This window comes from Apium graveolens, chromosome 6 (genome assembly GCF_009905375.1).
Source record: "Apium graveolens cultivar Ventura chromosome 6, ASM990537v1, whole genome shotgun sequence".
Classification (NCBI taxonomy): Eukaryota; Viridiplantae; Streptophyta; class Magnoliopsida; order Apiales; family Apiaceae; genus Apium; species Apium graveolens.
Genome location: NC_133652.1, coordinates 6,888,174 through 6,912,329, shown reverse-complemented (window position 1 = coordinate 6,912,329; position 24,156 = coordinate 6,888,174). Strand labels below are relative to the sequence as shown.

General features: G+C 35.3%; 1 protein-coding gene and 2 long non-coding RNA genes across 3 annotated transcripts; 2 read left to right on the top strand and 1 right to left on the bottom strand.

The window, feature by feature from the left end:
* Positions 1–1,368: 1,368 nt before the first annotated feature.
* Positions 1,369–3,277, top strand: LOC141668028 (uncharacterized). The gene is made up of 2 exons (XM_074474703.1): positions 1,369–1,780; positions 3,027–3,277. The coding sequence occupies exons 1-2, from the start codon at positions 1,481–1,483 to the stop codon at positions 3,108–3,110; spliced, it is 384 nt and encodes a 127-aa protein (XP_074330804.1). The 5' UTR covers positions 1,369–1,480; the 3' UTR covers positions 3,111–3,277.
* A 2,615-nt stretch (positions 3,278–5,892) lies between these two features.
* Positions 5,893–7,482, bottom strand: LOC141663569 (uncharacterized). Its single transcript, XR_012551550.1, has 3 exons — positions 7,315–7,482; positions 6,914–7,024; positions 5,893–6,796 (listed from the first exon to the last, which is right to left on the bottom strand). It is a non-coding gene; the product is annotated as an uncharacterized LOC141663569 (long non-coding RNA).
* Positions 7,483–13,097: 5,615 nt separating this feature from the next.
* On the top strand, positions 13,098–15,620 carry LOC141667450 (uncharacterized). Its single transcript, XR_012552627.1, has 2 exons — positions 13,098–14,780; positions 15,092–15,620. It is a non-coding gene; the product is annotated as an uncharacterized LOC141667450 (long non-coding RNA).
* Positions 15,621–24,156: the final 8,536 nt, after the last annotated feature.

The window sequence follows — 24,156 nt, the reverse complement described above, 5'->3', positions numbered from 1 at the left end:
AGTGATACAAAAAACAATCCCCAAACCTTTCAATGCTGATGACTGAGACAACTGACCAAGAGGATTTCGTTTGTGCCCTACAAACATAGAACATGAACTTAGATAATTTAAGATTACTATGGTAAACATATCTCTGTAACACATACCTAAACCAGAAGATCCTTGAACATTGTGATTGTGGTTTTGAGGAACTGTAGAATTTATAGAAGAGTTCTTTTTACCAATAGAAAATGTAAACAACTGACTGGTTTTTTCTCCAACCTACAACACATCGTCCCGTAAACCATGTGAAAACATTAAAATTCAAATATGACTTGGTCATTGAAGAGACTCTTACCTTTTTGTGAAGAAGAATGAGATAATGGACCATTATTACGTTGTTTCTATGCAGATGGATTACCATCTGCAGTCATGGCAAGATACTACTGTGTTTTTACAATCCAAATAACGCAAATATTGTAACTTATGCTATGTTTACAATCGATAGAAGCAGAAGTACATTTAAATTTGAATTTTACTTACATAGAGGAGTAATGATAGGCTTGATCTTGCTACAATCACGTTAAGTTTGTTGTACAATATTTGATCTGATTTAATCTAATAGACATAGGTTTCACCCCTGAAACCGGATTATCCAACTTGATAACAATCTATAGCTGTAAAAATTAGTAATCTTGGAACAACGGGTTAACCCATATATAGTTGGAGGATCCATATTTGAACGTACATTTACCAAAAAGGACATAAGAGTAGTAAGTAGTATAATTTTAATTGGAAGGGAAGGTATTTAGCGTAATTTGAAAAATTCTTTGCTAGCAAAGTTTAGGAATATATTGATTAAACCAAAATAAATTTGAATATAATTAGTTAGATTTGTTCGGTATACCAAAATAAAGATAATTCGTTTACTATTGATGAGAGCTAAAATTTATCTTTTAATTAAAACATAATTATTTTTTATAGACACACCTGTGAATTTCAACAAAACTAAAATTTTCATTCAGTGATATTGTTTTAAAAACTAAAATTTCTTTTATACATATGCATATTTAAAATAATTATCAAATCATATTATCAAAAATTTCTAATAAATAAATTTCAGAGTTTAAAATTTCCACTTCAAATTAAATTCAAAAATTGTATAATATTAAAAATAATTCATGCATCGTTTTAGGCTAGTATGTGTGTATATATATATGTGTGTGGGGATTTTTTCCAATATTTTTCAAATTTTGAATTTTGATTATGTTTCGGATTTTAGATCTATAAATATTAAATCTAATTCAAATCTAATTTTTTTTTTCTAAAGGATAAATTTATATTTACATTCAAATACAAATGTAAATAGAAAATTTGCAGTTTTAAATTGAGTGTATATGGTATTGTGATCGCAGTATAAAGGATCCTAGGATATGATCAGGTGCGTTGGTAGATTATACAAGAGAAAAACCCTGGTTTTTCCAATCAAACGCAGCCAGCCATGGAGTTAACGGTACTCGTCCAAAGTTCCGATGGACAGGTTTTTGAGGTAGAGAAAAAGCCAATTCTCATGTCCGTGTCGATCGCGAAAGAGCTTCTATCAAGGCCAAAGAGCGATCACAATTCCCCCATTGTGCTTCATCAAATCGATGGCAAGACCTTGAATAAGGTTATTGAATACTGCAAACATCATTGTGTACCCTATTCTACCCTCGAAGACGAGGCTGTCATCGATTCTCTCAACGCTTTTGATGCTCAGTTTGTTGATGTTGATCCGACCACTTTCTGTACTCTCGTTCGAGTTTGTTTCCTCTCCCTCTCCGCTCATATATATATATATATAATACTATATATATATATGATACTGTTTAGTTTATTCTCATGACTATCTTAGGCCTCTGTCAGTCTAACCAATATGATCTCTTACCCGGATTTGATTGTTTAGTACAATTCATCACACACATATATATGTAATACACATATTGTTTGCAATTTTTATGTAAATATTTTTTTATGTTGCATATATTAAGTGTCTGTTCTTGAATATGAATAAGTGACTGATAAGTTATAATGATAAGTGATAAGTTGATAAATGCTTATAAGTTATACAAGTGTTTAGATAATTTAACTTATAATTCATAATTTTTTTTATTTAAATGAACTAAAATAATAATTTTTAAATATAATTATCTTAATTCTTATATTTTAAGTGAGATTAACATTAAAAAATATATTTTTTAAAACTAAAATTGATAAAAAAATGAAAAATCAAAAATAAGTTGAGAAAAAGTATGTCGTTACTCACATTCAACTTATTAGCTTAGAAATTGTAAATTCAACTTATAAGTTGGGTTGTCAAACACTCGTCTGTTGCGGGCTTATAAGTCAATAAGTTGGCTTATAAGATTTGCCAAACAGTTCCTAAGTCATAAAGCTTGCATACTTCACTAAATTTGCTTAATTATATATGATGACTAAAATTTTTAATTACTACAATGCTTATATACGCCTGGTAGCTAAAGCTCGAAATCTATGATAATTTTAGTGTTTGATAATTACGATGGAGATATGGAAGAGCTTTGATAATTTTGTTCAATTTCAACCCACACTATTAGACCAGAGATATGTGACGGTTAATTTGGAAATTATATTCCAGATTGTCCTGTATTCTCTTTATCAAAGAATGTCGTGCTACTATACTTAATAAGATGATGAATTCTTGATTTCTATATGATTTCTTCATTTGGTTTTAAATGTTGGATTACAAATTTTAAACATCTTTCTGTAAATTAATCAAGATGTATCCTAAATTGCCACTGAAACAAGCTGCAGGTGATCCTAAATTGTTGTTCAACAAGCTTTAATGACGATGTAATGATACATGTTTGTCACTTTTTTTTTAATTTTCTGAGGTTAAATTATTTATTGTAAGCAATGACCATGACATAACATTATGTGTAATATGGTGTGTTTTTTAGATTTTCCCCTTGTGTAGCCATTTGTTAGTGCAGATTTTTATTTATTTTTTTTATCTTTTGTGATTGTAGGCTGCTCGTGACCTCAAAATTGATAAATTGCAGGATCTGATATGTCGATCATTGTTAAAGAAGATCAAGGGGAAAAATCATTAGGAGATCGAGGAGATTTTTGCGAAAAACTGGAGATAAAATGTTTAGGGAATACAATTGTATTTTGGACATCATTTATCTTTTTAGCTAACATTCGTGACTATGTTTGTTGGATTCGTTTGAATGCTCTTATTTTTGGTGTTTGAGCTTTGGATTCGTTGATTGCGTGACTCCATTTCTTGTCTGGAAAACTATCGATTGCTTATTGTTTCATAGTTCAGTCATTATAATAATTTTCTAATTAGGATAATATTCTACATATTAGTGTCTCTAGCTATCTGTTATATGAGGCTTAAATATATATAATAAAAGACAATCACTTGAAACTCTTTTCATCTTGACAATCACTTGAAACTCTCTCTAGCGAGTCATCAGCTGTAGCATTGACAGGAGACTGATAAATCATCCTATTGGGCTTCTACATTATTATCCCTCAATGTACGAAGTACCTTGATATCTCTTACAATTTTCCCCCTCTGAAGTCTGCTTAGATCTGAATCTGCTAAAGATTGCATATTTTGCTTGTTGTTTCCTTGTGTACGTAGTTTATGACTTACTGTGTAACAACATTTCTGACTTCTTTTTGTTTGCTGGAGGACTCGTATACCTTGAATTTCCACCTTTGGTTCTTCGGCTTGGCAATGGATCAACACGCAGACATACAAGGGGCAACTTCGATGCCTTTGAAAAGGAACGACTGCGCATTAGGATTGCTTCCCAAATGTTTTTTCTCTCCATTCTTGTCAGTAAGCTTCAAAGGCAACCATTTTTTGAAAGTACTTTCTCCTATTGTAGTCACTATAAAAATAAGTACTTCCAAACTCTATAATACATTCCAAGATGATATGATCATAAATTTGCCTATCTCAGGAGCATTTTACGGAGCATAGGGCCTCCACATAGAAGCTTTAAAAGCCTTTGCAACTGCTTTAGATGTTGATCCTACACATGTCTAAAGTTTGGTCTTAATGGCTGTGGTTCTGAGACGGTTCGGTGAACAATCTGTGCCAATTGTTGAAACCTTGTTGACAGAAGCACTCCTTCTTGATAGAATGAACTATATATTCTGCATGGTATAATCTTGGTCTATTTACAAAGACAAGGGTGCATCATTGCATTAGAAGCTGCTGAGTGTTTCGAAGCTGTTATAACTACTCAGGAAATTGAATTAGTCGAGCCATTCCAATGACTTGAATTGTATATAAGTTTTCAGAGTTTAAAAATTTTGTTTGAACAAGCATAAATAAGTTGTAAAACTACAATCACATTGTTCCAGTTCAAAGGGAAAAGATTAAGTACATGTAGCGAAGCTGTAGTTATGTATCTGGATTCAGTAGATGATGAGAGAATATCTTTTGTTTGCGAAAATGAAAATCATATATTCAGTAGCAATTTGGAGTATCTTCGTCCCAAATATTTACTACTATTTCGCTAAAATGAAATCATATATACAGTCCGATTATCTTTGTTCCAAATATTTACTACTACCAATGTATCAACTAATGTTACTTATTTTCATCTAAGAACATTATCTGTGTGATTCTGTCACTAATACACCTTACGTCATCTGAGTCTGATATCCAAATTAGTCAGAAATCTAGATTGATTATGAAATAAAATGATAGAGATTAATGCGTCCCCGGAAAGTTTAACATAAAAATTTAACTTCAGAATTAATATATTGTACACATTATTACGTTAAAAAATACCTAAATTTAAGAAAACTGGGGCATCTCGACAACACAGTATGCAAAGCTATTTTTTTTTGAATACTGACAAATGATCTTCATTAGAAGAGCATCATGCTCGAGCAATACATATGCATCATACTGGAAAGAGCTAACTAAGCTTGTGAATGAGCTGTAATATTATTAGAGCATCTCCCGCGGTTGACACGGTTTAAGGGCATCTCTCTTAAAGATCAATTTTTTGGCACACTTTTTTACAAAACATTCCACCAATAACAATTTCACTAACTTAACAAAAAAAGTATATAACATAAACATACATTATTAGAATCACAAATAAAGTTGACGTCTTATTTTATGTGATGTCAACTTTTGATACCCCAAGATAGCAATCCATGACACCTTATTTGGTCAATGGCATCCCAACAATTCAAATAAAATGTTAATAAGGATGTCAAGTCACGTCATTCCACATGATGTTTATAGTGAATAAAAGATTTACCGTAAACATAGGCATAAGATGATAGACGTCCTCCAGTAAAATCACCCCAAACATCGAAATGGTCGATTCTTCGATAAAGATGTGGTATAGAAACTGTAACACGATCAAACTGGTTAAGGTTGGCTATTTATATACACTTCACAACAAGGGATATGTCGAGAATGTCCAGAGTTTTAAAAAATGTTCTGACTTTGTTTAATGCTATCGTTTGTCTTCTCAAGCAAATCAGAAATGTAGCACTGTTGTAAAAAAGTGCATAAAGGTGGTTTTAAAGATACTTAATGTGAGATTATATTGAACCATACAAACAAAGGATCCATAATATTTAGTTATGTATTTGCCTTGAGGTATTATTGGGAGTAAGAAAACATAACTTCTCTTCCTCTCAAAAATTAAATTCAAGCCAACCAAAGTTCATCACTTGTTTTGATCACCACTCTTAATATTTAAGTCAACTAAATCCATAAGGATATTTAATCTTATTAATAAAATATATATTGTACCTTCTCCTAATTAATGTGATTATTCTATAAAAAAATACTGCACATCTCAGTTCAGTAATCCGAAGGGATAATCGACCATTCACGCTATCCATGGATGAGTTAGTTTCTACGCTGGCTTACAGTTTCAGCTGGAATACAATCAGTTTCCCAGGCTGCCTCAAACTTATATGAGCAGCCTTTTCTCCAATTTTATGAGACCTTCGCAAGAAACAGAATTTGAGTTAGCAGGAGCTTGTCCTTCTACAAGGCACATGTAACCACACTCAAGACTCTTACACTGGAGCCTACCAGCTGGCCTCAAGTTTTCTGTGGGAAGCAGTTAACGCTTATGGGTGCTGATGCATATTAATGAGAGTTTATAAAATGTACTGTAAAGAAAGCCTAGTATTTGAAGATGAACTTCTTATTCTTCTTTCTCTACAAAAACAGTATTTACAACTAACTCTTTAATTGAGTATCTGTATATGCACACATATCTATCATCAGCTAGCTAGAGAGAGGAAATTATTTTATACATAATCGGGTTTCTAGCTAATCTCATAACCCAAGTAGCTATAAGAATTAGTTGTACATCCCCTTTCATCCTTTTCACAGCTTACTTTACATATCTCCTAAACCTTATATTGCAAACCAACTTTATCATATGTTTTATACTTGCATCTTCAAACTGTAAAAGAATATGCTAGTAATTGCTGCACCTTTTTGCCACAGAAAATATGAAAACATACTGCTTATATTATATATAGTTGTAGGACAACCATTGTCCTTGTGGGACTATATTACGCACAAATTGACAAAGTCATATCCTTAACATAAAATTAAATCAAGCAAAAGCCAAAGCAAATTTTCAAAATTTGAATATTGGATATGGCTCGTGAAAATTATTTTATTGTTCAAGTTTTCACAATAATGTCGGTGAAGAAATGTCAAAGTTACTCTGGGTCCAATATGTTTGAAGCAATGATCTTCTCCTTTCCCAGGGCAGACACGAGGGACCTGTAACACAAAAGCACAAATAATTATCAGAAAAAAGAGAGCAAATAAGTGTAAATTAAACTTTGGAACCAAGGAATATCACAAAATAAAAGTTTAAAGATAAATGTTAAAGCATACAAGACAAGTGCCGAATAGGGGGAAAATAGCTTTGAACACTTTCCCGCTGAAGATGTCGATGGCAACGAACAGGTGTTTTTCATTAGCAACTGGAGTTGTAATTTGTAGAATCTACATAAAAATGTCAAGAATAAAAAATCATCCCCAAATCTCATACAGGAAAAAGAAACCAAAACTTAAGATAAACTTAATTTTTAATTAATAAATTAGGGAAAACCCCTCCAAGATGGAGAAAGGATAATATATACATACAGAAAACCCTAAAAGAAAATCAACAGGAAGGCGATCGACAAAAAACAAGACCCTAAACAAATAATAATATTAGAAGTAATATATGATGAACAAAGATTGATTGTATGAACATGTAAGTATATATACACAATACATAATAAAGAAGGGACCTTGCAGGGGTGGTCTTTGATGAGAATATAAGTAATGGCATCTCTAACTTTAACTTTATATACCACGGGCTTGGCCTTAGGCATGTCTGTCTGGACGTAAAATATTATAGGCAGAAACTCGTATTTGATTTAATGGTGATGGTGCGTGATCAATGAGGTATTTATACGTAGAATATGCAAGGGGGAATAGGCTTCCACGATGGCGGCGCCGGGAGTCTATATATTTATATATCTATGTAAAACACCATCTATTTGGTAGTCACTTACTCGGTAACAATCGTCAGATCTAAAGTCAGAAAGAAAAATGAGAATCATTGGATACAATAATAAAATATTATTTTATTAATATTTAAACTGCTCTCATTGATTCAGGGTTCGAACTCCGTCAACAGTTTATTATATTTAAACTTTTATACTCTTTATTTTAACAACATATTATTTTATATTATTTATTTTTAGTCAAGTCTCAAATTATTATAAAACATATATTGTTATAATTTATTATATTTTTCGATTTATTTTTCAACTATTGAAAATTATATTATAAAATATATTATTAAAAACTATCGAATGTTAAAAGAAATCCGTGCATCGCACGGGTTATAGACTAGTATATATAAGACACCAACAGGCTAATGGGGCGAGGACTTGAAACATTTAGCTTTTGGAAGCTAAATATTTCACTTCAGCATTTGAACCCATTATGCTTAACCTACATGCTTTGTCAAAGTTTTAAAATAAATCAAATACAAGAAATATGATATTATAATTGAACTACATGAACATGGCAACAACCAAATCGATGGAATATTATAAAAACGGATTAACGCAAACATAAAAAGCCAAGTCAAATGGATACATTACAACGAAAAACAAATATAAAATTCTAAAATGTAAATGACTAAAGGTTCCTAGAGTTTTGCCAATCATTAGACATTTCATTGGCTAATTGATTTCTAAAAAAAATTCCAGGTTTTCTCCATTTTCACCTACTTTTGCCTCTATTGGATCTATTCTCATATTAGACCTTATAAAATTATGAAGTAAGGCACACGCTGAAATAATTCTATATTTGGTCTTAATTGGGTACCACGTAGTATCTCTCATAATACCCCATCTAAGTTTTAACATCCCAAAACATCTCTTGGTAACATTTCTTACTCGAGAATGCTTCATATTAAAAAACTCTTCTGGTGTTGTAGGTTGTCGACCATTTCTCCATTCATTCAGATGATATCGTTGGTTTCTAAAAGGGGTCAGGAATCCTTCGTAATTCATATAGGCAGCATCACATAAATAATAGCATCCTAAAACAACCAAATAATGTATTAGTCTCTAACACAAACTAACCATAACTTGTAAGAAATAAAAATGGAGTACTCTTTTCATTATTTTCTGGTATAATAAATTCCTATATAATTACCCTGAAGAACCTTCAAAGGATTTGTTCGTGAAAGAGCATCTCGAAGTACTCTATTATCATGAACTGATCCCTCCCAACCAGATAGTATATAAATAAATTACAAATTTTTTGAGCATACACCGAGAACATTAGTGGATATATCTCTTATTCTATTTCTGTATCTAACTTTGTCATTTTCACGAACACGCACTTTCACGTGTGTAAAGTCTAATGCACCCAAACAATTCTGTAAAAATAATTTTATACAAGTCAAAACATAATTGTGTAAGCTAACTAGTATAGTAAAGTATCTTAATCAGAAAATATTTACCTTTAAAATTCTCCGGTTTGAATTCATGCAATTTTCTGTGATCGTTCTGACTTCTTAAGAAGATGATCGTAGCGTTTAAGAACAGCATTAAGAACACACGTAAAGTGACGTGATACCGTTTTTGCACTTCTTCTAAAAAAACTTGAATTGTTTTGTTTTTTTATTATGTGCAAGTATGTAGAGAAATAAAGCGACCATTTTACTTGTATCTATATTTCGATTATCTTTTAACCCTCAATATCTCTAAGCATCCCGTACAAATTGTCAAAATAATTTTTGTTCATTCTAACATTGTCTATACATACTTGGTCGCTAATTTGAATAATGGATTTAATGTTCAAAAAAATTGCCTGAAGTCTATCTTCAATAGAGTCGCCAAAAGAAAATTTATCGGTCTGGGTACTTTAAGATTTAACCAAACAGAACTATGCAGAATTTCAATCAAAATCTCCATAATCTTTTTAATCATCTCATTATATATCGCAACACATGCTGTAACAGTTTGTTTCTTCTTAGCTAATGGCATTCTGCACATTTATGTAGATCAGTCACAAAGAAACTACAATAGAAAATAAAATCAAAATATAAAACTCAATTACAGTTTGAAATCTAATGGTTGCGTGTAATATATTAAAGAAAGGTCAAATGGAAAATAAACCTATACAACAAAAGACTAGAGAACTGATGATATATGAATAAAAAGACAATTGCAAAATAATATGATGTCATAATATTAGCCTGATCAAGTACTTTTATCGAGGAAACTGATACATGTGAATACCTGAAGAGATTGATGATAATCCTTAAAACCCTTGATTCTCAAACCCTTGATTCAGCTGTGTTACAGATGTCTCAAATAAAGATTAATTGCAGGTATTGTGATCCTAGTAAAAGTCAATTGGAATTGTGATGAACATTCAAATGATTTCACTGATGAAGACTCGGATGAAGACTCAGATTTCACGGAAGAAGACACAAATTTCACAGATGAGTTTGAATATTATTATGCATCTGAAAATGAAAATGATAACGAGTATAATACTAAATATGAGATTTTGGAGACTGTCCCTTGAAACACCTTCCATGGGATACTAAAAAAATATGATTAAATATTTGTCTCTTGCGGTAATTCATGGATTTTTTTACCATGTCATATGACAAAATATATCTTTATTTCGTGTCTTATATATTCTGGTTTAACAATGTGATTTTGATTAGGTGTTCAAACACTTTTTTGGCATGTGTATAGAATAGGATGCTTTTGCCCAATTGTCCTAGAAATTAGCTTAACCTAATATATATAGTGCTACTGCGAGCTGCAACAAAACTACAACAAACTACGTACTTCAGTGAGCCAATATTATATTGTACTTCTGGGATAACGAATTTGATTCATGGTATGATAGTATCTCAAATGGGTAGTACCCAATCTACTTATCATTAAATTCAGTGTCTACAGCCAATGTATGAAGTTTTGGATTAGTGGAGCTTACTGAAATAATGTTAATTTTTTAGTTTTCAATTTTGACAAGGCTAAGGTAATCACTACGCTTTTATTCAAGATTAGATATACTTGTGTAAATTGTGAACTTTGTTCAACAATGTTAAATCTCATATCCTTTCTTCAATTTGATCACTTACTAGTGTCAGCTCAATACACGATGTTGAAAATCTTACAATTGTACATTGAGTTCTTGAGCAGCTATAATTAAGCAATATAATGGTAGACGATGGCAGGCTTGCCTATCGATAATCTTAATCCCCCCTCAGGTAACAACAAGCTAATGTCTCTGGTATGCAGCCAACCGTATGTCTGCATCAAATACTTCTCTTCCATAATCAGTAGAATGAAAGAATGAGCTGTGATATAATGTACTAGCTATTTAAAATTTTCCTCGATGGTATTATTGTCTAATTTACTTTCAGAGAGCAACTCAAGTCTGCACTTCATCTTTGAAGTGACCCTGAAAGATGTTGGGACCTCTGACACAGATTTCTGTTGGCGGATAAAGCTGGACCTCGGGTGTGTAATATCTAGGCCTGTTATGGAAAATTTCTAAATTCTAAACATAATTTAAGTCGATAATAATTAAAATGTAACAACTTCATATATAACTTCCTATTTGCTTGCATCTGTCTAACCTATATTCCCACATGGAGCACCACCAATTGTAAAACATGAAGCAGTAATATTAAGATGAAACTCTAACCCTATTGGTATTGTAAACCGTGGTGGTTAGTCCTTACCTGTCTACTCTTTTGTGGCATGGTCATAACTTATAAGCAGCAATTATCTGCATCATGGGCTTGAGTTTTGACTGGTTTAGATAAGTCCAATAAATCATGAATTTAGCTAGAATCTGCAATGATGTACGGGAGACAATTGCATATTATTTTATTGCAGGAAAAGCAAGTTATAATCTGTATGAAAAAACACAACGAGCAAACGGCTTCGGACCAGGAAGTCCATACCCGCTCCAGATTCTTGCCTATATCATATATTTCGCTTCAAGAAATCAATAGATATCACCTCATATACATCGGTGTAAAAATAAATATAGTTTTAACAACAGTTTATTTGAAAACAATGTTAATTAATGTTTTATATATCGGTTGTTATTAAAACCGATGTCTTAAACCACTTTTTAAAAAACAAAAAAAGATAGGCTGCCATTATCCCCTTGATACAAACATTATCCCGCTTTGATAAAAACATCAAATAGTTTTGCTCTCTCTGAACTTTTTTACTCTCACTCGTACTTTCTCTCTTTTCTCTGTCACTCTTCCTCTCTTTCTTTTTCTCAGCGTCACTCTCCCCTAAACCCCTAACCAAAACCCTAACTTACTAAACCCCCAATTTCGAGCTGTAGATTTCAAACCCCTAATTTTGAACCCTAATTTTTAATTAATTGAAACCTAGCTCTTGATTTCAATAAAATTGGTCGATTTGCTACAAATTGGTTCAAGATTGGCTATAGCTCAAATTTGCTTAAATTAGTATGTGGTATTTGAATTTCTTTTCAAAATTTAATTTTTGGTTTGTAATTCATCTTTTTTCCGCAGATCGGTGAGGAGGTGCAAAATGGGAGTGTTGTTAAGCCGAAGCTTTTAATGTAATTATTTTCAAACAGGACTTAAGAGTTGAGATTAGAGGTGGCCAAACGTGCGGGTTCGAACCGCACATTCGGGACCGGCTCGTACGGAAACCGTAAAATATTCGGCCCGATTCGGGCCGGTTCAAATCCGCACAATCCGCCGAAAGAAGCGAACCGAATACGAATTTAATTTTAAAAAACCGGGACCAGCACTAACCCACACGAGTCCGCACAGGCGAAGCCCGCGCGAGCCGAACGAACTATGCAGCCCGCACAGCCCGCGCAGGACACCTTAAACAGGAAAGATGTCAACATTAATTGCTCTGCTCCCACCACAAAAATGTTATTCTTGTTAGTAAAATCAGTTATATCTTATACAGGAGTGCAGGCACAAACAATGCAGAACAACCCAAGTGAGTCAGAGGAAGATTCTTGTGATTTGTTTTATTCCATTAGTTTTTTCAAATGAATATAGCTATGATGCATAAAAATAATAAAATAACTATTTCTTGACAGATGTGACAATTCTATCCACAAATTGCTCAACCCGCCAGCCCGCGTGTTCAACCCGTCAGCCCGCGAACCGCCCGCGAACCGCCCGCGAACCGCCCGCGAACCGAGCCGAACCCGGGTTACCATCTGTCAGCTCAACACAGCCCGGCCCGATTCGCTCGACTCCCAGTGCCGGTTAAGTGTTCAATTCTTCCGGTTCCAACCCGCTTCCAACCCGGCCCGGACCGCCCGACCCGCACGGTTGGCCACCTCTAGTTGAGATATACATAACTTCCTCTAGCTTTGCATGTATTAGGATATGTATTTATTGATATATCTGATAGTAACAGTCATATCATCACACATCAGCACACACATCAACACCTTATGCCACATCATTCACCATGACAGCTGTATAATTTAAGTAACAGATTTTTCCGCTCAGTTAGTTAGATTAGTGTCCTGTATATAAAGCTTTGTAAACAACACATTGTAACTACTTCTTCTTCAATACAATATAGAACTTGATATTCACAGAAACTTACATGGTATTAGAGCTGCTTTAATGGCATCTTTTCGATCCTGATTAAGTTCGTCTTGCTTAAAGATCATCACTGTTTTCATCTCTTTTACTCAAGTACAAGTTCATTTCTATCTGTATATACATATCGAATCGTCAAATCTTAATCGTAATCGTTATGTTCATAATGTTCATCTGAAATCTGTGTTGAAATTCTTCGAATTCTTCATTAAAAAGAGAAAAAATCAAAAATCCAAACGAATTAGTATAGATCTTTGTACTGTTTCTCCTTTTTTGACATTGTCCTTGAGATTTCACATTGCTGCTTGAGATTTCACATTGTTGCTTGATTCTCGACAGTATTGATACTGTTTCTTCGTTGAATCTTCTGAAATCTGATATTATACTGTGAAACAATCTTTCACATTTTTTCTTTGCCTTGTAAAACTCTTGCGCACACAAACTGTTTGATCAAAGTTCTGAATCACATGGCGCAACAAAACAATCAAGATCTGCCTCAAAATAATCATGATCCCTCTAGTATATACTATATTCATCCATCTGACTCTTTTACCACACAACTTGTTTCTGTCAAATTTAATGGAGTCGGTTTTCACAACTGGAAACGCTCAATGATGCTTACACTCTCGGCAAAGAACAAGTTAGGTTTCATAGATGGCTCTATACATGTTCCTGCACCTAATGCAGTTGAATACAGACTCTGGGAGCGGTGTAATTATCTAGTCATCTCTTGGTTGATGTTTACTCTGGAGGAAAGCATAGCCAAAAGTGTGTTGTTTATGAGAATGGCTAGAGAGATATGGCTTGATCTTGAAGAAAGATTCGGATATGCTTTAATTGCTCAGGTTTATTCATTGGAACAACAATTAGCTGAGATAACTCAGGGTCAAGATTCTGTTTCTGAATTTTTCACAAAGATTAAAATACTATGGGGTGGAGTCAATGATGCTAGTCCTTTGCCTCATTGTACTTGCAATGCGTGTACATGTAATCTGACTCAGAGGCTTCAACAGAAACAACAGGAGCATATGGTTCTTTAATTCATGATAAAGCTTTCTGATACTTTTATTGTTGTTAGAGGAAATGTCCTCATGATGCAGCCTCTTCCCAACATTGCTCAGACTTATAGACTATTTGCACAGGAAGAAAGGCACAAAGAATTGTCTAATATTACTTCTCAAACTGAAGCAATGGCCTTTGTTGCAGACTGAAGAAGGTTTCCTAATCAGAGTCAAGATCAGAGGAACTATTTTAAATCAAACGTCAATGCTGCACAAAATAGGTTCAATAATTCCGGTGTTAATGCTAAGAGGGGGACCAAGCCTAACTACTTCTACACTCATTGCAAAATCAGTGGTCATAGTGTAGAAAGATGCTTCAAAATCCACGGATATCCTCCAGGTTTTCAAGCAAGACAGGACAAGAAGTTTGCTGCGTTTTCACAGAGTTCTCAGAATGATTTTTAACATGGTCAAAATTATGCTCAACTTGAACATAATACTGTGGTCAATCCAACTGTTACTTTGGAGCAATATAATCAGTTGATGGATTTGCTTAATCAGAATAAGGGGTCCACTACTGAGTCTAAACATGCACTTCTGGCAGGTAAATTCTGTCTATTTTTCAATCTTAATAGTAATTGGTTAATAGACAGTGGTGCTACACATCATATTTGTCCATATATAGAAATTTTTTATCACTGTGACATCTCTAAAGATCAAGATAATTTCATTGCAATACGTGATGGATGAAAAGTGAAAGTCCTGCATATAGACATTGTGAAACTAACTACTGGAATCACACTTCAAGGAATTCTCCATGTTCCTGAGTTTCAGTTTAAATTGATATGTGTCACACGTTTATGTGCTGATCTAAAATGTAAAGTTAACTTTACTAATGATCAATGTTACATCCAGGTTCATTTTCTGAACACATCTCAGATGATGCCTCTTGGTAAATTGATGAATGGCCTTTACAGTACTAATGATTTGCAGAGTTCTCAATCTGATGTTTCTTATAAAGCTGCTAATACTGTTAATCATAAAACTATGGAGGATGCAAAACTATGGCATATTAGACTTGGTCACCTTCCTTTCATCAAAATGAAGGTGTTATTTCCTAATCTTCCACTTCAAGAGTGTGTTGCTGCTACCACTTGTCAAGTCTGTCATAATGCCAAACAAACAAGACAATTTTTCTCTTCTAGTTATATCAAGTCTGTAAGTCCTTTCCAGTTACTTCATATTGATCTATGGGGTCCATATAGGACTAAATCACTTTCTGGTTGTTCTCAGTTCATTACGATAGTAGATGATTTTTCAAGGTTTACATGGGTTCATTTGCTTAAGTACAAGTCTGAAGTACCTGATATTTTGGAAAATTTTATTCAGTTTGTAGAGACACAATACAAATCTACTATTCTTTGTATAAGAAGTGATAATTATATGGAATTGTGTCAAGGGAATTCAAAAAGGTTGTTTGAATCAAAGGGTATTTTGCATCAAACCAGCTGTGCTTACACTCCACAATAAAATGGTGTTGTGGAGAGGAAGCATAGACATCTGTTAGAAACAGCCAGGACTCTGTTTTTGCAATCAAAAGTACCTGACCAGTTTTTGGGTGATTGTGTTTTATGTGCTACATATCTGATCAATAGAATGCCTTTGAAATCAATTTTTGATCAAACACCATACTTTAGGTTACACAAAACTGCCCCTTCATTAGATCATTTGAAGATCTTTGGTTGCTTGTGTTTTGTTTCCACTATTAAACAAACAGATCAAAACTTGATCCCAGAGCAATTGCTCATATTTTTCTTGGATATTCTAATACTCAAAAAGGTTATAGGGTTTATGATCTTAAACACAATATTGTCACTGTATCCAGAGATGTAGTGTTCTATGAACATTCTTTTCCTTTTCATCTCATATCTGATCATTCAGTTTCTAAATCTCAATTTCTCAAAGAGATTTTCATTTCAATTATAACTCACCCTGCTTTTTCTGATGATAATATTGTATTTCCAGTGTCAAGTGATTTTAATCATACACATGAACATACTGATCATGATCAGACCACATTGTCTGATTTTCAATCTAATAATACTGTGTCTGATTCCTCTATGCATGATTTAAGTAGCTCTGGTGATTTTAGTAACTCTCAATCTAGTAGTTCCAGTCATGATATTCCTTCTATCAGACAGTCTACTAGAATTAAACATCCTCCTTCATACTTAACAGATTATCAATGTCTGTTATCTCAAACTCAAAAACCTTATGTAACTTCTAACTGGTGTAATATTATGTGGTATGGGTTTTATCCATTCCAACCCAATACCTCATACCCACATTTGTTGAACCAAACACCCCCTAAGTGCATTAGAAGCTAACCAAACCTGGGATTTGGTAGATCTTCCGTCTGGAAAGAAGCCAATAGGGTGTAGATGGGTGTACAAAGTCAAACTACATTCTGATGGAACACTAGAAAGGTGTAAAGCTCGTTTGATTGCAAAAGGGTTCAATCAGAAATTTGGTTTAGATTACTTAGGGTGTGTTTGGTATTGCTGTTGCAGACAGCAACAGCAGCTTTTCGCTGAAAAGCAGTTAAAAAACTGTTTGGTAAAATTTAAAAGCTGCTTTTCTGAAAAGTGCTTTTGGCTTAAAAGCTGCTGTTAGAGAAAGCAAGTCCCCCCATGCTTTTAGAAAAAGCTGATTTTCAGCTGTTGCGGGAAGCAGATGCTGATTTCACCATCAAATCTTACCAAAAGCATCATTATTTTTAATTTTTTGCATCAAAACATATACGAATCAAAAAAATTACCAAACAGTCATCTGATTTTTACAACAGCACTTTTTCCAGCAGCACTTTTTTTAACAGCACAACAATTTTTAACAGCAATCCCAAACAGAGCCTTAGAAACTTTTTCACCTGTTGTGAAAATGAGTACAGTGAGATGTATTATAGCATTGGCTGTTAGTTGGAAAATGGGTTCTTCATCAATTGGATGTTAATAACGATTTTTTACATGGAGATCTTTATGAAGAAGTCTATATGGTTCCCCCTGAAGGATATCCTAAGCCATTCAATAAGGTATGTCGATTAAGGAAGTCTCTGTATGGCTTAAAGCAAGCCTCGAGACAATGGTCTACTAAATTGGCGACAGAACTGGTTGCACAAGGTTTCACTCAATCGAAACATGATTACAACTTGTTTATATACAAGAGTGGTATTGATATAACTATTATGAGAGTTTATGTCGATGACATAATAATCACATGTAGTAGTTCTATTCACATTCAGCAGATGAAAGATCATTTGAACATTGTTTTTAGTATCAAAGATCTTGGTGCTTTGCATTATTTTCATAGAGATTACATATGTTCCCGAAGAAATTATACTGAGTCAGAAGAAATTTACTAAAGACTTGCTTAATTCTTGTACTGATGACATATTTGATAGGGCTGTAACTCCATTACCTCTACATCTTAAGCTTACTTCAAGTGAAGGAACCTTGTTGCCGGATCCAGAAAAGTACAGATCCTTGATTGGAAAGCTTAACTTTCTTACCAATACAAGGCCAGATTTATGCTATTATGTTCAAGCTTTAAGCCAATTTATGCATTCTCCTACTACTTTTCATTGTGATGCTTTACTTCATACATTGAGGTATGTGAGACATACTGAGGGACAAGGAATTTTGCTACGAGAATCAGACAATCTGAAGTGACAGGCCTATTCAGACTCTGACTGGGCCTCTTGTCTTGTAAATGGTTTCAATTTCAACCTATCTGTAGTTGACAGTCAAGGCCGTGAATAAGGAGCCCCTACCAGATTACAGGACAAGTGATCCCAAGTTTTTGGGTGCAAAGTGCAGGATACTCCAAAATCTCCCAACGAGGATACTCGTTGATTACAGAGATAGAGCTCCCAAAGCACACACCAAAGTTCACCCCACATCCCCAGTGAGGACACTCATTGACTACAGGAGGAGGACTTCCGTCTAGGCATACCCCTGGAGGTCTCTTAACACGGACACCGCCTTCATGTGGTTGCATTACAGGAAGGAGTTTTTCAATAGAGTACTTGCAAAAAATATGTTAGTAATAATAATCTTCTTCCTCCTTAAAACATCCAAAGTCCTCGTCCAAGCAACATGTCAAAGTTGTATTCCGCGCCAAATAGAATCTAAGGGCACGCCGAAAAATTTCTGTATGTTGGCGCCACCTTGTGTTATCAGCCTTTGATCTCTTTATAGGGTGCGCCCTAACTTATTCAATGGTTAGGGCTTGCCTTAACTCTGTCCAAGAAAAGTCAATATACGAATCTGTCAAAGTAATCTTGTCCGAGGAATCCGTCAAAGGAATTTGTCAATCAAATATTTAGGGCTCGCCCTAACGCTTCCGATGGAAAGGGTTTACCCAGACATGTTCACTGGTTTTGGCTCGCCAAACTGTCCAAGGTTTGGGCTCGCCCTAACTCGTTCAAGGTTTGGGCGCGCCCTAACTTTGTCCAAGGTTTGGGATCGGCCTAACTCGTCCAAGGTTGGGGCTCGCCCTAACTTTGTCCAAGGTTTGGGATCGCCCTAACTCGTCCAAGGTTGGGGCTCGCCCTAACTTTGTCCAAGGTTTGGGATCGCCCTAACTCGTCCAAGGTTTGCGCGTGCCCTAACTCTTCCAAGGTTTGGGATCGCCCTAACTTTTCCAGCAAAAACCCATTTCCTTGGACGTCGTTCCTTGGCCGTCCGTACTTCCTCGGTCGTCCGTCCTTAATCGTCCATCCTTGGTTGTCCGTGAAAACCTATTTTCTTGGTCTCCGTCCAAATTGAGTTTTGTTGACCCGACTTTGACCCGGATAACTTTCGTATCAAATTTTGGCTATAACAATTTCTAATACCTAAATTAATCCCCAACATTGAATTTAGGTATAATTTTGTGAAAATGAGGGGTGAAAGAATTGAGGGTTTGCTAATTGTGAACTGGGGAGAAAGATGGATCTCGGTGGAGGTCACCATCGGCCGCGGCGGCAACGTCAACGACGGTGGTAGTACTGATCGAAGACGGGGAAGGGGAAAGATTGATGTAATTATGTTCGTGTTATGCTTCCAATTTTTAAAGTCTTTGTTTTTGCCATTTAGAGTGGGTTTTTTTATGAAAAAGATTAAATTTTTTTGGTGGGTATTGATGAGAAACTGTGATTTAGAAGTTGGGTTTTCGTTGGGTTTGATTCTTAATTAAAGCGTTTAGAGTAAAGTGTACCATAGAGAGTTGATTGTAGTTGCGTGGGTGTATTTTGTATGTCGATTTTTAGTAACCAATTTCGTGGTCGCCGGAAAGTCACCACCGCTCTTTTTCGTAATTTTCGGAAGAAACTCTGCTTGTTTGACGATTTAACACTACACCATATAATGCATATAGCAACAGCAAAAATTTATTGCCTAAAGGGATTTTTATGTTGCAGTAGAAAATATGACAACAAATATGAAAAATTTTGGCGTTGCATCCGGTGGTGATGCAATAGAGATCCTATAGCAATGTTTTAAACCATATATAGCAACAACACAACCTCATTGCAGTAGACAATATTTAGCAACAAATTTAATTTTACAGCAACATAGTAAAATCATTGCAATAGATGTTTTTGTCTGCTAATTAACCACCTTAAGGCAACATTAACTAGTCCAATTGCAATGAATTTATGGTCAAATTTAACAAATATTGCAACAATTTTGAACCAACTGCAATATTTTATGGCTGATGTAATTCTCAATGGCAATATTTTTGGACATAATTGCAACAATATTTTAAAAAAAACAAAAGGAACTGTTTATAAATAGACTAGCCAGGCATTTTTTTATGCCACAAAACCAAGCAATATTGTCATTCAAATGTACCATGACCAAATCAAAAGCAGCTCTCAGGCTGTCCCAACATTAGCTTTACAAACATTCATAATTTAAGTATAAGAAAACAACAAAAAAGAATTTAGCTATTTGTACAAACTTCAAACTTAAAAATTAAACATAAAGCAATCACATGTGTAGCCCGACATTATTATTAATCTTCCTATAGTTAGGCTTGAAGAGGTGATTTTCTTTCCGTGGAAAAATGTTGTCCAAGAAATCACATTCTCCGTATGATAGCCAAGAAATCTCGCTACTAGTTTTTCGTCCCCAAAAGTAAATGCACTGATGCCAACCTGAGGTCCGATCAGTATCTTTTCTGGTTCTGGTCCATCTAGTACTTCTAGACCACCTAGGTAAATTACCAGAAAAATAAAATAAGTAAACTTTACTTCAAAATAATTTATTGAATAAGAGGGTACAATTACCAGGATCAAAAAGAGGGTGGTAGGACCATTCCGTAGAAATCGCCAGTGCTTGACCAATCTAGGGAATAACATAATCTTGAATAAGATCCAAGCAGTAATTATTAATTTTGAGATAACATATTGAGTTGCTAATTTAAACAGGTTATACATCTTGATATGCAAGTGGGACAAGTAAACTCTGAATTATTACCTCCTGAAAAGAATGATAATGACCAAGATCTACCATCGGGAAACAATATGTTTTTTTTTTTTGAAACAAAGATTGCAATTCATTAAATTATCAAAGCATCCGACAATAGCGTCTCCAACAAGCACAATGGAGGAGACAAATTAATAACGAAGCTATTAAGCTCACAAGGATGTCTAGCCAAGATATGGGCTGCCTTGTTTGCTTGCTTCCTAGTAAATACTACCGAAACACCTTCTCTACTATTGATTAAACTCCTGCAATGTTGCACCAGGTGGCCAATCTCCAGAAAATTCACACTACCTTTCCTGATTGCATTGATACTAAGCAGAGAATCACTTTCGATAGTGATAGGACCTGGTGGGAGCTCGTTCGTCCATAACAGGCCTTCGAGGATTGCCACTGTTTCTGCCTCTTCTACGGATAAAGACCCTGCAAAGCGGCACGTCTTACCTGCAATATACTGCCCCCTGTCATCTCTGAGAACCAAACCTACTGAGAAGGAGTTTTGCCCTTCTTTAACAGCTGCATCAACGTTCAGTTTCCGACAACCCGGCTCTGGTTTAACCCACTGTCGATTTTGCTGATGCATGGCTCCTCTCTCGTTTAAGCCAGTTGCTTGCCGCTTAATGTTTGCATCTCGCCATTCTTTTATCTGTGTCATGCTCCAGTTCATAGTGGTCGCTGGAGACATGTATTTGTTCTCGAAAATTCGTTTATTTCTTGCAAACCATACTCCCCAAAGAACTGCAGCTATTCTCCCCAGATTCTCCGCCGTATCATTTCTCAGCTTGTTTAGCAACCATTCTGGCACATTTTCCACATCTCCCATTTCATATTCCAATCCCGCTATTTGCCAGCATGCTCGAGCAAAATGGCAGTCGAAGAACAAGTGTGCCAAATGCTCTATATCTTCCACACACATATTGCACCCAATCGGCACCCGAGCTCCTCTGTGTCTAAGAAGATTTCTAACTGGGACGTTGTTTCGGCAAAATCTCCACAGGAATATTTTGATTTTGTGAGGGACATTCAATCTCCAGATGTTGCTCCAACCTTTGGACTGCTGTAAACCTAGCTCACCAACATGATTTTTATGCCACCATTGATAACCCGTTTTCACCGTGTACTTTCCATCACTTGAATGACACCAGGCAACCCTGTCTTTTGTACCAGTTCGAGGAATACGCGTACTCAATATGGCATCTGCATCAGCTTGGTTAAAACATGCTTTTACTTTCGTTACGTCCCAACTCTTCAAATCTGCTCTGAAAAACTCACACACCTTTGTGCTCATATCTGCAGTTGTGCTGCTTTGATCAACACAGAAGTCGTCTTTGTTCCTTAACCATCTATCAGATCTAACATTTATTGTTTGGCCGTCTCCAAGAACCCACCTGAGCCCTGTTTTGAGTTCTTCCTTAGCTTCCCAAATTCCTGACCATGTATAGCTTGATCCACCTGATCTTCTTGCTTGAAGTAAGTGGCAGTCTGGATAGTATTTAGCTTTCAGCACTCTTGATACAAGAGCATTTGGTTTGGACATTAAGTTCCAGCATTGTTTACCCAAAAGTGCCAAGTTGAACCCATGCAAATCTCTGAATCCTAGACCCCCCTTAGACTTCGACATACTCATCTTGTTCCAAGCTAGCCAACAGATCGGTTTACTCGTAGGCGAACTAGATTTCCACCAGTAAGCGTTCATAAGTCTTTCAATTTCTTGGCACAAACCCTTAGGAATAAGGAAACAGGACATGGTATAGGCTGGAATCATCTGGGCAACGTTACGTATCATAACCGCTTTTCCTGCACGAGATAGAAGTTTGGAACTCCAACTTTGAATTCTCTAAAAAACTCTATCCTTTAGATACTTAAAAACCATTTTCTTGGATCTACCAATCAATGAAGGCAATCCTAAGTACTTACTTTCTCCAATATCATTGAACACTCCCAGAACCTGCTTTATTTCTTCTTGTTTATCTCTCCGCACGTTGGCGCTAAAGAATACTGCAGATTTTTGAAAGTTAACTGCCTGTCCAGAAGCTGCCTCATAAGAATTCAACACCTCTTTAATTGCCTGCGATTCTGAAGATGTTGCTTTAAAAAATAAAAAGCTGTCATCCGCAAACAACAAATGAGTCACTGAAGGGGCTGAATTGCTGATGCAACACCCTGAAATAATGCCTCTAGTTGCAGCTGATTTCAAAGCTAGGGAAAGCCCTTCTACACACAATAAAAATAGGTAGGGTGATATCGGGTCGCCTTGACGAAGCCCCCTTCCTGGCATGATTGGACCAACCATAGAACCTTGAAACGATATTGAATATGAAACTGTCGTCACACACAGCATTATCCATTTAATCCATCTTTCAGAGAACCCCATCAAACGCATCCTGCTTCGCAAAAAATCCCACCTCACTCTGTCGTAAGCCTTAGAAATATCAAGTTTTAGAGCTACCTCCCCTTCTTGACCTCCATTCTTGCGTTTCATAAAATGCAGCAACTCGAAGGCTACTAGGACGTTGTCAGTAATATTTCTTTCTGGCACAAAGGCAGATTGCTCCTCTGAAATGATATCTGGTAATATTCTTTTCTTTCTGTGTTGTTGTGTTATTTGTATTCCCTTCTTTAGGGCTTTGTATTGATTGATATCGAAATTATTATTATTATTTGTTGTTGTTTTTACTGTTATTTTAAAATCGCTGAGATTGTGTATTTTGTGATTTTTCTTTGCCTTTAAAGATTGATTGATGTGTAGACTATCTGATCAGCATATTTTTTGTATTTTTCTAGAGCTTGGAGGGAATCTCCATACTGGAGGTATATTCGGTGACATACCTAGGCAGTTCTCTGGTAAAGCCTAAGGATCAGATTGGTACAATCTGTATAGAGGCTAACAACACTCTCTATTATTTATATTATGAAACTGAGGTTGACGAAGGTAAACCATCAATTAAACACGGGGATCAGCTATGTATTGAGGATGTAGGACCAATCTACCCCTTCACATCACTTGATCTCAACTATGATCTCTTTTCTGGTAAATTCAAGGGCACTGAAGATGTAGTTGCCTATTATCCAAATTCTGGGAATTGGTTAGAGAACCCAATTCTGAGATCGCCTGATAGCTACATGGGACATATCTCCATTCTGTTAGGTTGTTTCCCCAATGCTACAGTAGCCAATATAAAAGTTATGTTACTGTCACTTTCACCTGATGCCACAGCTACTGTTAGGGGGCTTGTTAAGACTACGAACAGCAAATTTGACCATCTCGCTTGTACAAGCTATCTCTTCTCCCAAAATTCTGACACCGCAATAGAAGTACGACGGAATGGTCTGATTCCACTGTCCAAATCACGTGTAGGCGTGCCATTGGACTCTGAGCTGTATGTGGACATAAATCTCTTTTGTGATGGTTGTAGTTACAATGGCACTGCCACCTTTACTCCTAAAACAGAAGAAACC